Below are 13,682 nucleotides of genomic sequence, written 5' to 3'. Positions count from 1 at the left end.
ATTTAAACACTTTAGTCCTGTCCCACCAAAAATCAGCAAAGTCATATTTCAAAGCGCCATCTTGATTGATGATTGCCTGAAATGGAATTGACTGCCGCTTCCGAGATTAGTTGGGGTATGTGTGTTAATTTTAGAGATTAAGAGAGTTGGAATATAGATTGCCTTTTTGAGAAATAATAGCCAATAACTGCTTCATTGTTGTTGTTTTTTAATATGTTATTCAGGTAAATAAGCCTTTTGGAAAAGTTCAGATTTACACTGCTGACATTTCTGAGATTCCCAAATGCAATTGCAAACCCTCTGATGAGAACCCCTGTGGTTTAGATTCAGAGTGTCTAAATCGGATGCTAATGTATGAATGCCACCCACAAGTATGTCCGGCCGGAGAGCGCTGCCAAAACCAGTGTTTTACCAAGCGCCAGTATCCTGAAACGAAGATCATCAAGACTGATGGCAAAGGATGGGGCTTGGTTGCAAAGAGAGACATTAAAAAGGTAGGCGTTAAATGAGCTGGGTCCATTCATGGGAGCATCTTGTGATGCTTCGCTTTGGAACAAGAAGAATTCTTCCCTGTACACGTAGCGTTGGGTTCTCTATTTTGCTTCCTCTAGGGCCACCTTCCCAAACTAGTGTCCCTCAGATATCTTGGACTCCATCATCCATGGGTTGACTTGAGTTGTGATACAGAACATCTAGGGGACACGAGGTCTAGAAAGGATTATCTAAGAGCATCAGTGGTTGCCATAGGCCTCAAAATGGGCTTTTTCTGTGGTAACTCCCTATTTATGGAATGCTCTCTCCAGGGAGGTTAATCTGGTGCCATTAAACACCTTTAGGAGCCAGGTGAAAACATTCCTCTTCAACCAGGCCCGTGACTGGTTTTTAATGTGTTTGGGGCAGGGGAGTTAATTGGTTTGGTTTGTTCTTGTTTTTTTCTTATGTATTGTGTTTGTATCTTGTATTTTTTATAAATCAATAAAATGAAATATATGGGAGCAAAGATGGGGTAAGGAAAGAGAATGGGGGATAAAAAGGGAGATGAGATGGAATAGACAAGGTATGGATAAGACTCATTAGATTTATTTATTCTTTAATCTCCCTTCTTCAAAAAGACCATACATGATTTTGTTCTTTTCTGTTAAGTTTTATGCTGTACTTTACATTTTGGTTTTGTACGATTCTTATTTTGATACGTTATATATTATTGGATGGCATGCTGTTAATAAATACAGTGGTACCTCTAGATACGAACGGCATCCGTTCTGGAGCCTCGTTCGCATCTAGAAGCAAACATAACTAGCGACGGCACGTCTGCGCAAACACACGGCACTTTTCGTCACTTCTGCGCATGCGCGTGATGTCATTTTGAGTGCATGCGCAAGCGGCAAAACCCGGAAGTAACACGCTCCATTACTTACGGGTTGCCGCGGAGCGCAACTCAAATGCGCTCAACTCAAAGCGTATTCAACCCGAGGTATGACTGTAATAAATAAAATTATCTATTCCTCAGGGTGAGTTTGTGAATGAGTACGTTGGTGAGTTAATTGATGAAGAGGAATGCATGGCAAGAATCAAGTTTGCTCAGGAAAACGATATCACCCACTTTTATATGCTTACTATTGATAAGGTATAGTATTTTAAAATGATTTGAATCTCATGGTTGACCTAGATAAAAGAAAAAACACAACTACCGTAAACCATTGTGATCAGTGGCAGCTTGGCCATTTGTCAAAAGCTGCCTCGGGGTGCTTCTGAAACAGGAGTTTGTTGTGGAATTGGTGCTGCTCTTGTATACAAGCTATTCTCAAGGGTTTTTTTCTTCTTATTTTTCTTATGTATTTTGTGTTTTTTTAGTATTGCAATTTTATGTTTTTAAAAAAATACTGAATTTCCATTTTAACACTCCAATAAAAACCACATTAAAACATTCCAAATTATAATACAGTTTTAAAAAGCCAAATATCAATGCCAAATCATATGACTTTTGGGTGTTATCCCATGCTCTGAAGTTCGGGGAACTCCTGTGGAATTTTATGTTGTTAACTGACCTGAGTATACTGTTTTTACATTTATCTTTTAAGAATCTAATACTGAGTAAAGCTATGCCAATTTTAGGGACGCGGGTGGCGCTGTGGGTTAAACCACAGAGCCTAGAACTTGCCGATCAGAAGGTCGGCGGTTCGAATCCCCGTGACGGGGTGAGCTCCCATTGCTCAGTCCCTGCTCCTGCCAACCTAGCAGTTCGAAAGCACGTCAAACTGCAAGTAGATAAATAGGTACCACTCCGGCGGGAAGGTAAACAGCATTTCCGTGCGCTGCTCTGGTTCGCCAGAAGCAGCTTAGTCATGTTAGCCACATGACCCAGAAGCTGTCCGCCGGCTGCATCGGCCAATAAAGCGAGATGAGCGCCGCGACCCCAGAGTCGGCCATGACCGGACAGGGGTCCCTTTACCTTTAAGGGGGCTGGATAGGGACTATCAGGTGCAGAGACCAAATGCAGCGGCATTTCCATGCGCTGCTCTGGTTCGCCAGAAGCAGCTTAGTCATGCTGGCCACACGACCCGGAAGCTGTACGCCGGCTCCCTTGGCCAGTAAAGCGAGATGAGTGCCACAACCCCAGAGTCGGTCACGACTGGACCTAATGGTCAGGGGTCCCTTTACCCTTTACCTTTTACACCGATTTTAGTTATGTGAAAGATACACAAATCAAGACTTCTTTTGAAAGATGCTTCCAGTGGTGCTGTTCCTCTCTTTTTATAATCTGGGAAGATTCAGCAAATGTAGTGCAGTTACAACCAGGGATACATTGGGAGTTTGCCGGCCTCTTTTAGCATTGTGTTGGCGTGAAGAGCTACAAGTTCAACTCGACATGTATGATTAGCTCTGCCGGAACAACGCTTGCTTTTCCGTTAAACCAAATCCCGTCTGGTTCTATTCCCGACTTTTAGGACCGCATAATCGACGCCGGACCCAAAGGAAATTATTCCCGGTTTATGAACCACAGCTGCCAACCAAATTGTGAGACTCTGAAATGGACTGTACATGGCGACACTCGTGTAGGACTGTTTGCTGTGTGTAGTATCCCGGCAGGTACATACGAACGTTAGGACGGCAGAATCGTTTTCCGCAGCTCAGAGCCTTGTGTAAAAAGTGTCCTCTGTAGTGTTCACAGGCTTCTTAATTTACTCCAGTGCCGGGACCAGTTCCGCATGTGTGGTGGACCTGCCTCGGTCACCAGAAGTGCACAGGGGATCCTTCTTCCCACAGCAGATCAAGCTTTGCTTTGGAACCGACGTAAATCACTTGCATGCCTTTTGATCTCCCCTCTCTCTCTGAATAGAACTTTTACCGCATACAAAATATTTCCTTTGAAATCAGTCAGTGTTTCCCAGAAAGCGAGATAAAAAACTAAGATCTTTTTAGCTGTACGATCACAACTTTCCTAAAATGTAAGGATGTGAAACTTGAAAATGTAAACATCAATACGATATGGCACTGGGTCACGAACAGGAGGAACAGGCAAGAGAAGAAAGAATAGGTTGAAATACAATGTTAAAATCCTAATAACCATTGCATAGTTGTTCTTGCTTTTGTTTATCTTCAGTTCCCCTTTCCGTCTCTTATACTGTAGTTGCTCCTATATTGCCATGGGAGGGGGGTTTCCAGTGGAAAAGGTGTGAAGTTGCAGTGAAAAATCTATTTTGTTTCTTCTTACTCAGGGACAGAATTGACTTTTAATTACAATCTTGACTGTCTGGGCAATGAAAAAACAGTGTGTAAATGTGGTGCTCCAAACTGTAGTGGCTTTCTTGGAGACAGACCAAAGGTATGTATTATTTGTTATTATTTTGTTTTGTTGTTGTTGTTGTTGTTAAATACCATATTTTTCGCCCTATAAGACGCACCAGACCACAAGACGCACCAAGTTTTTGGAGGAGGGAAACAAGAAAAAAAATATTCTGAATCTCAGAAGCCAGAACAGCAAGAGAGATCGCTGCGCAGTGAAAGCAGCAATCCCTCTTGCTGTTCTGGCTTCTGTGAAAGCTGTGCAGCCTGCATTCGCTCCATAAGACGCAAACACATTTCCCCATACTTTTTAGTAGGGAAAAAGTGAGCCTTATAGAGCAAAAAATACGGTATATACGCTGCCCTTCATCCGAAGATCACAGGGCAGTTTACAACATGCAGAGTGAATAAAGAATACAATGCATTCATGTTTTCACTTAGTTTCTATTTCACCCAGCCCAAGTTCTCAGGGTGACATATATGTTATGTGGAAATTGGTGCTCAGTTAGGGCCAACACTCCCTACCCGAGTTCTTCTTAAGAATCTAGGTTCCTCAGTCAGTGAAAATAAAAGAGAGGCAAAGCAGGCTGTTAAGCCTTTTATCGTTTTATTTGTCACAACAAAGATTCGACCTCTCTAAAGGCAGCGAGAAACCCAAGACAAAGGCTGTTCTGTCTGTTAAAGGTTTACACTTGGCGTGAAACGGCAACAAGTCCCACCCACGAAAATGGGTAATCGAAGATAGGCCACCAAATTAGGACAGTTTACTGTTGGTCAGGGAGGTCAAATTATAATGTGTCAATCAAAGTGTCTGGAATTGGCAAGTCTTGGACCTTTTCAGACAGAATTTACATCTGATGACATTACATACAGGCGACATTTAGAGCAGTCGACATGATCGGTACGTACTAGACAGCAGATAGTTTGGGCAAACATAGCCATACACCGTCGAAGGGACTCTGCCCAAATGCTTCTCCTGGAAGCTACAGCCCTCTCCCTCAGGGTGGATTTGATTTAAATCACAATATAAATCACTATTAGCAAGACTTGGTTTATTTATTTATTTATTTATTCCAGAAAGATTCATTCTTGCTGGAATAATCTTAATATTTACAACCAGAGGAAGGTTTCGTTTTTGGAATAATAATTTTTCAGAGTAGTTTTTACAGTTATATCAAAAATTACTGATTTGGTTATACTATTAGAAATACAGATAATTATGAAATTATTGTGAGGTTTAATAAGTTAACTGTTTATATTTGGACAACTTTTTGCGGTACTTTATTTTTCTCCTTCCAATAATCATTTCCTTCATAGCAATTTAAACAATTTATTTAACTAAAGCAATAACATTATAGCATATGTATCCATGTTTGTTAACTGATGTGGTTAAACTTTTCTTGTGGTTTTTTTTTAAAAAACAAAAAACTTAAGACTGAGTTTTAGCACACATGAAAAACTTAAAAACAAATCCTTATTTCCTGATGAATAGCCTCTGGACTATAATGTAACTTAAATAGAAAACTTATCTTTAGAAATACCTTTCTTCCAAAAGCATTTAAAACCCCCGATTTAACTCCATTTTTTAAAAATAAAATAAATAAAAAATCATTGATTTTTATCCACTCTGCTCTCCTCCCATAAGTCCCAAAGCGCAGAGATTTCCCAAAACTCGAGAGTGAGCTTATGATAGGAGGCAGTTGTTCACCTGCTGCTTTTTCTGTGTTTTCCCTGGTAGTCCGTTTCTGCTTTCTGTGACCTTACCTGGTGGTGCTTAGATGCTAATTTGGGCTGGCTGATCCCTACCAGTCCTTGGAAGGACTAGTATGGAAATCAGCATTTTCTAAGTCTTTAGCCCCCCTCATGGACACCCTGTCACATGCCAGTGGTGGGCAGGGCAAAAGGAGCATCTCACCCCCATCGTTCTGCCCGGACACTGAGGTCCAGCGCCGAGGGCCTTCTGGCGGTTCCCTCACTGCAAGAAGCCAAGTTACAGGGAACCAGGCAGAGAGCCTTCTTGGTAGTGGTGCCCGCCCTGTGGAACGCCCTCCCACCAGATGTCAAAGAGAAGAACAACTACCAGACATCTGAAGGCAGCCCTGTTCAGGGAAGCTTTTAATGTTTAACAGACCACTGTATTTTAATACTTTGTTGGAAGCCGCCCAGGTGGCTGGGGAGACCCAGCCAGATGGGCGGGGTATAAATAATAAATTATTATTATTATTAAAAGGGGGCAGGCAAGCAAAATGTATTAACACAGTTCAAGGACGTAGCCTGTCTGGGCAAAGACACTTAAGGAGATCACAGAGCAGGGCTCGGGGGGACTGGGCTGCAGAGAGCATGAAGCTCAACACAGAGTGGCCTGCATTTGGGCCCCTGGGCCTGAGAGTCCCCATCCTTGGTTGAGCGCTTTATACATCATCAGATTTAGCAGTTACCTTGAAGGTCTGGTCTTGTAAATTCATTCCAGCCTACTCGCGGCCAAAGACAAACTGCCACATTTTCCGCAAAGTTCAGAATGCCCTGCGCTGATCACATTGCCACATTTGCCCACCTCAGTCACAGGACCCTATCCGTATTTAGCCTCCAGTTCAAGAAAATAATATGAGCCTGCTGGACAGTAGCCCACCTAAATGCTTATTGGGAAACCTGCAAGCTGGACAGGAGCCCCCTGCCCATCTGAGATGCCCAACAGCTGCCATTCAAAAGCATACTACCTCCAACACGGATCTGGAACAGAAGCATCATGACTGGTAGCTGCTGGTAGCCCTTTCCTCCATGAATTTATCTAATCCTCCTTTAAAGCCATCCAAGTCGGCCATCACTGGCTCCCTTGAAAGCACATGCCAGTCTTCCAATATTTAGCTTTGCCAGAGGTCCGTGAGTTCAAGTCTTGCAAGAGAAAAAGTTCACTGTGGCCACTTCCTCCATGCATTATTTTATATACTTCTGCTAAGTCACTTCTTCCTCATCTAGTTTGTCAAACGCTGCTCAGAAATATAAAATATTTGAGAAAAGTGGCTGAACTGCTAGAGCGGTCCAGTGTTTAGTGGCTCTGGTTTGAGTCCAGCAACCTACTCCTTCTGGGGTTTCCTTTTTGCTCCAGATCTTTGCAGGCAGGTGTTTGAGGCTTGCGAGTATTGATTTCTGCAATTTCTCTTGGGAAGCTGTAACTCTGCAATGAACTGTTTGCTGCTGCTTCTTTTTTTTTTAAAGAATTCATCCTCTAATGCTTCGGAGGAGAAAGGAAAGAAAACCAAAAGAAGAGCAAGGAGACGCAAAACAAAGAACGAAGCAAGGAAAAAATCGGAGGATTACTGCTTCCGTTGCGGTGACGGAGGCCAGCTTGTATTATGCGACCGAAAATCTTGTACCAAGGCTTATCATCTCTCATGCCTTGATTTGGTGAAACGCCCTTTTGGTGAGTAAAAGTGAAGGCTTGACTTTATGGCCTGCTCCCCCTTGTCTTCATTTTGAAAAGGACAAGGGGAACCTTAAGCAGCCTTTACTTTCACCTTCTTTTAAAACTGGCTTCTTCAACCACTACCCACCCTAGTCTGGACTTTTATCGCAAACTCTGGTTGGTTTGAACAAGACACCTTCATAACATGTCGTTTGGAGTTGCTTGTATGGAAGCTGGCCAGAGTTTGTGAGCCAGCCATGAACTCTGACCTGGGTAATGCAAACAAGCTGACAACAAGGGGAACAGGGTGGTGCTGACGTCCTTCTCCCAGGAAGATGAAGCGGGGAGACCATGGGAGTCCTGGGCTCATGCCCTGTTCATACATGGCTTGCATAGGTGACCCAGGTGGTAAGGGAGATTAAAAACAGAAAAAGGGTGGCAGAAAGAGAGGGAGAAAATGGACCTGTGGCCCCTGGCATACCTGCCCCCAAGGGAGTGCTCCACCATGGCACTGAAATTGTGTGTCCAGGATCAAGTGAATTCCTAGAAATCATAGCCCAACCATCTTTTGCCATTGCCTTTTAGGAAGTCTGAGTAGATATCTGCCCATGCTTTGGTTTAACACACGTACAGTGGTACCTCGGGTTAAGTACTGAATTCGTTCCGGAGGTCCGCTCTTAACCTGAAACTATTCTTAACCTGAAGCACCACTTTAGCTAAGGGGGCCTCCCGCTGCTGCTGCACCGCCGGAGCACGATTTCTGTTCTCACCCTGAAGCAAAGTTCTTCACCTGAAGCACTATTTCTGGGTTAGCGGAGTCTGTAACCTGAAGCGTATGTAACCTGAGGTACCACTGTATATGAATGAGAGGGAGGAGGGTTCTTTAGCGACTGCCTTACAAGCTCAGAACTTGGTTCCACAACTTTTTAATCCGCAGTAGTACCTTGGGTTACAAACACTTCAGGTTGCAAACTCCACTAACCCGGAACTAGTACTTTGCCCCCGGAATAAAAATGGAAATCTCACGCCAGCGGGAGGCCCCATTAGCAAAAGCGCACATCAGGTTAAGAACGGACCTCTGGAACAAATTAAGTTCGTAACCCAAGGTAATTGTAATTGGCACTGCTGAGATTATTTGCAACAAGAATGTTCCCTTAAGGCAGCTATTTCTGAATTGACTCTGTACCCTTTTTCTGCTGGCAGGAAAATGGGAGTGCCCTTGGCACCACTGTGATGTTTGTGGCAAGCCTTCTGTCTCCTTCTGCCACTTCTGCCCAAACTCCTTTTGCAAGAACCATCAAGACGAGACAGTGCTTGATTCTAACTTAACTGGACAGTTGTTCTGCTCGGATCACATTGGGGAGAATTTTGCTGAAAAGAAGGCGAAGAGACCCCTTAGAAAACTGGCCGCGCTGAAGTGCAAACGAAGGCAAAGAAACAAATGGAAGAGGAAGGAATGTAAATAATGACGAACTGCAGTTCCTGCTGCCAACGCTGTCTTGTAGATAAGTTGTGAATAGGGTCAGGGAAGGACACGTCTTTTACATATATTCTGCAGGAATTGGGTTTGGGGCAGATCATTTTTAATCCACTGAGCCAACTGCAGCAGTGTGTTCTGTTGCTTCTGCACTGATCATGAACTGTGGCATGCAACGTTCAGCCACTTTCAGGACAAACCAGGTTTACTCTTCAGCAATAATGACAACACTTGAACTGTTAGGAGTGAAAAACCAATTCATTCCAGAATTTCCTAGTTGGAGGTGTGTTAATTTCCAACCAATTAAGGCGTATATGCATAGCTTTTTGAAATAGTAGTCACCACCCAGCAAGTGTTTAAATAGTGCTTAAGAAAGACATGATTAGCCTTTAAAGCAAAATGTTGTGCGTAGAGCTGCCTATATTACCTGCATTAAGTGAGGCATATGGACATCGTACGGTTTAGAGGCACAGAGCTCAGTATAACCATATGCATTGAGCTTTGTCCAGAAGGATGTCTGGTTTGTTTTGGATTTTATTTTTGTTTTATTGTAATATTCTGCCAAGGAACAAGAACGTGATGGAAACAGGCAGCATACCACAACAAAAGCTTTGAAAGAAAGAACTGTCTCCTGTTGAGTTTCAAAGAAGGAAAATGATACCGTGACCTAAGTCCACATTTAAATTGATATTAAAATCTATGCCCATTTTTTTTAGATTGTATTTGCATAATAAAAGCCTTTAAAAAACCAAACTAATGCTCATTTACTCTTCTTTTTAAAAGCCACGAATGTCTTCAGCAGCTAAATAGTGGTTTTTTGTATCAAGGTGATAATGAAAAAGAAGTTGTTAACCAGCAGCTTCTAAAATAATGCGGGTGGTATTCAAAAAAGTTTTACTCAAGTAGACCGACTGAAATTAATGGACCTAACTTAGAATAGACACTCTTGAAATTAATGAACATGGCTGAGTAAAACTTACATAACACCCTAGATTTATTCTTAGGGTTCTTTTGAGTGTGGCATTGCAGTTATATAGTTGCCCTGTGACATGAGTGATTTTATTTTCTGTTTCTTAATTAGTGTTTCTAAATTTTGTTACCAACAGTCCCTCAGCAGATGCAAACAGTTACACAATTGGGTTCCTTTCCTATTAACTTTTTGCCAGTTTGAATGTTGAATTCTAAAGTGAGAAAAATATCTAGTCTGCCATCTTTAAAAAACTGGACATTTTAAAGTTTAAAACATCAAATAAAAAGTACGGCCATTTCATGTTCATGGAATGAGCAGCCTTGTACTGAAAGGAATGAAGTTGACAGCCCATCTTGGTTCATGCCATTTGTAAACAGTGTCATAGTTTTCCCAAATCAGCGTCGTTGGGAACCATTTCTTTAATGAAACTCCGTGATTCTTCCAGCAGTCAGCTATATGAATCTTACTGGCAATTTTAACACAAGAAGTTTGACTGTCTCAGAGCATTGTATTCCAGTTTTAAGCTGCCACAATTTGACATAACCCTAAATTGGCACAATTGGAATTTGGGGTTACCACAGCTGTCTTGTAATGAACAAATCTCTTGGTATTCTTTCACCGAGATCTTGAGAAATACAGAATGTTACGTTGGACCTCCCGTGAAGGTCCATTTTCTGCAGGGAATGGAGGAGAACCTGGAATGGTTTGTTCCGCTTGCCTGACTAATAAATATGCAAAGTGGATGTCACTACCTCATGTGAAAGGCTGGTCTTCCTTACGATGCAGTTACACCAGCTGAAAAGAAAAACAGTTAAGCAGCAGCTACTAACATAAGCAGAGAGAGGTCTGAGTAAAATAAGTGCCAATTAAACAAGATGGAACCACCGCTAACATGAATATGAGCAGTAGCAATATTGTGTACCACTGACTCAAAACAGACCAAGTTGGAAAAAAAAATCCATTAGATACTTTGCACATGTCATCTGTGTAAAACCCTAATTAAATGTTAAGAATAACTGCTGTTAAGAATGTTAAGAAAATACTACTCCAATACACTACAGGCCACAATTAAAAACCAATGGGAGCAGGACATAGGACATGGTTTAAACCATACCCAGTGGTCTAGAGACTAGGGCAGGGGTCTGCAACCCGCGGCTCCGGAGCCGCATGTGGCTCTTTTACACCTTTGCCGCGGCTCCGGGGCGGATACTAGCGAGGGGAGGAGGCGCATTGTGCGCCCCGACACTCCCCACTGTGGCGGGCGCTGTACTGGCTGTGACGTCGCATGGGGGCGGTGCGTGCGTTAGTCACGCACCATCCCAACGTCACCTTCCCGCCCGCTGTCAGATCGCGGCTCCGGAGATATATTTGTTTTAAATGTCACAATGGTTTTGCGGCTCCCAGGTGTTTTTTCTTCGGAAACAGGTCCGAGTGGCTCTTTTTGTCTTAAAGGTTGCAGACCCCTGGACTAGGGTCTAAATCACCATTCAAATCCATCTCGGCCAAAAGAACTCACCCTAAAACTTACCGTATTTTTCGCTCTATAACACGCATCTGACCATAACACGCATGTAGTTTTTAGAGGAGGAAAACGAGGAAAAAATATTCTAAATGAAACAGTGGATGTATGATTTTTATGGTTCATGCTGTGGCCACAGACATGTGATCTGACAGTGAGTTTGGGGTAGCCCAATGCAAAAATCCTGAGGATCCATGTGGATCCGTGCTTTGTAACCAAGTTTTAAGTGGGGAGGGAAGGAAAAGAACTCAAGGGACAAGGAGCTTTTCCGCGGGGAGGAGGGAGGGAAAGAGCACTGTTGCTTTAAAGGTATACTTAAGGTATTTGCCCTGTGCCTGGGTTTTTTTTCCATTTAACAGTTTGCAGCCTTTTCCTTCCGCTCCCTGTTTTGAGGCGGAATAGATTTGAGCAAGTGAGGAGGACTTTGATTGCAGGGGATTCGCCATTAGCTGTGTAAAAGCGCTCCTCCTTGCAGCCTGAACGATAAGCAGCCACCAGCAGCAATAGAATCGAGCACAACAAAGTGGTAGGGGCACTAGGACCCAGACAATGCTCAAATCTATCCTGCCTGAAAACAAGCTGCTCCGTCCCAGCCGATCAGCTGAGACGCGGGGATTTGCGAAGTTTTCCCCTCTCCCTCATGCCCTCCCCAGCCTTTTTTTTTACTTCCTGGTTTTCACTGCGCTGGCTCAGAGCTCGAGGTTGGTTTTATTTTGCTGTTGGTTGCTTAAATTTTATCTTTCCTGCCGTCTCTCTGCAGCCTCATTGCTCTGTTTAGAGAGGGCGCAGACCTTTGCTAGCATCTGTCCCTCCTCCCCTGTAAGCGGCTGCTGCCGGCTTTGCTGCTATGGCTCTCCTTCCCTCCCTCCTTCCTGGCTCCAGGTCGCTTTAAAGAAAGCAAAGTGAGAGCCTCGTAGAGCGTGTAAGTGGCTCCCGCTTTGCCTGACTGATGGCAGCCATGGCTCTGATCCGTGCATTCACTCCTTAACACGCACAGGCATTTTCCCTTACTTTCTCGGAGCAAAAAAGTGCGTGTTTTGGAGCGAAATTTACGGTATATACCGTATTTTTCGTTCTATAAGACGCACCAGACCATAAGACGCACCTAGTTTTTGGAGGAGGAAAACAAGAAAAAAAATATTCTGAATCTCAGAAGCCAGAACAGCATGAGGGATCGCTGCGCGGTGAAAGCAGCAATCCCTCTTGCCGTTCTGGCTTTTGGGATAGCTGTGCAGCCTGCATTCGCTCCATAAGATGCACACACATTTCCCCTTACTTTTTAGGAGGGAAAAAGCGAGTCTTATTGAGCAAAAAGTACGGTATAGATGATACCTAACACCATGGAAGCTGGCACAGATACACCCAGAAACTTCATCTAAATGCTGGAGAGATTGAAACGCAATAGGCATATAACATACCTCCACATGTGAGAATGGCCCCAAATCCAATCCTTCTGGATATTGGTGCTGCAGGAAATTTCCAAAATAACAAAACAGGCAATAGAAGCCACTCCAGAACTTGCCCGATTAAATATCTTCCAGGACAACAACACACATGTACAGTACAAGGAACTCATAAGTCACTCTCGGCAGCTAGAAATATCATAACTAGACACTAGAAGGACCTATCGGTAGTGAACATAGACCACTGGTACCAAAACGTATGAGAAACCGCTGTACAGTGGTACCTCGGGTTAAGAACTTAATTTGTTCTGGAGGTCCGTTCTTAACCTGAAACTGTTCTTAACCTGAAGCACCACTCTAGCTAATGGGGCCACCTGCTGTCGCCGCCATGCAATTTCTGTTCTTATCCTGAAGCAAAGTTCTTAACCCGAGGTACTATTTCTGGGTTGGCGGAGTCTGTAACCTGAAGCGTCTGTAACCTGAGGTACCACTGTACTAGAAAAGTTAACCAACCAACTCAAACTAGCACAGGGACAACCTACAGAGGATGTCTTCACCCCAGTGTAAAAGGTAAAGGGACCGGCTCTGGGGTTGCGGCGCTCATCTCGCTTTATTGGCAGAGGGAGCCAGCGTACAGCTTCCGGGTCACGTGGCCAGCATGACTAAGCTGCTTCTGGCGAACCAGAGCAGCGCACGGAAACGCCGTTTACTTTTACGCTGGAGTGGTACCTATTTATCTACTTGCAATGTCTGTTTTCAAACTGCTAGGTTGACAGGAGCAGGGACCGAGCAACGGGAGCTCACCCCGTCACGGGGATTCGAACCGCCGACCTTCTGATCGGCAAGTCCTAGGCTCTGTGGTTTAACCCACAGCGCCACCCGCGTCCCTTACCCCAGTGAGGTTCCCCTTTATTACATATGCAGGACAATGACCTACCCCCCCCCACAACAGCATACAAATCAATATGGCTAACCTGACCCAACAACCTTCACACAAATAAGACACAGCGCAATTGATTAAACACAGCCAACGAAGCTCGGGAACCACTTCTCACAATATCAATAAAAAATACACAAAGGACCCACCCCTTGATGCTGACAACACCCCCCTCTCTAAGAATAGG

General features: G+C 43.8%; 1 protein-coding gene across 1 annotated transcript in view; it reads left to right on the top strand.

The window, feature by feature from the left end:
• The window catches only part of NSD2 (nuclear receptor binding SET domain protein 2), a 69,712-nt gene extending 60,293 nt beyond the window's left edge, over nucleotides 1–9,419 (top strand). The window contains exons 19-24 of the mRNA XM_081191957.1: nucleotides 225–494; nucleotides 1,511–1,627; nucleotides 2,949–3,090; nucleotides 3,720–3,826; nucleotides 7,003–7,207; nucleotides 8,393–9,419. Coding sequence (XP_081048083.1) covers nucleotides 225–494; nucleotides 1,511–1,627; nucleotides 2,949–3,090; nucleotides 3,720–3,826; nucleotides 7,003–7,207; nucleotides 8,393–8,655 — 1,104 coding nt within the window. The 3' untranslated portion in view covers nucleotides 8,656–9,419. The remainder of the gene's footprint in view (nucleotides 1–224; nucleotides 495–1,510; nucleotides 1,628–2,948; nucleotides 3,091–3,719; nucleotides 3,827–7,002; nucleotides 7,208–8,392) is intronic.
• Nucleotides 9,420–13,682: the final 4,263 nt, after the last annotated feature.

Source organism: Podarcis bocagei (assembly GCF_964188305.1).
Source record: "Podarcis bocagei genome assembly, chromosome: 4".
NCBI lineage: Eukaryota > Metazoa > Chordata > Lepidosauria > Squamata > Lacertidae > Podarcis > Podarcis bocagei.
This window is presented reverse-complemented; position numbering and strand designations above follow the sequence as displayed.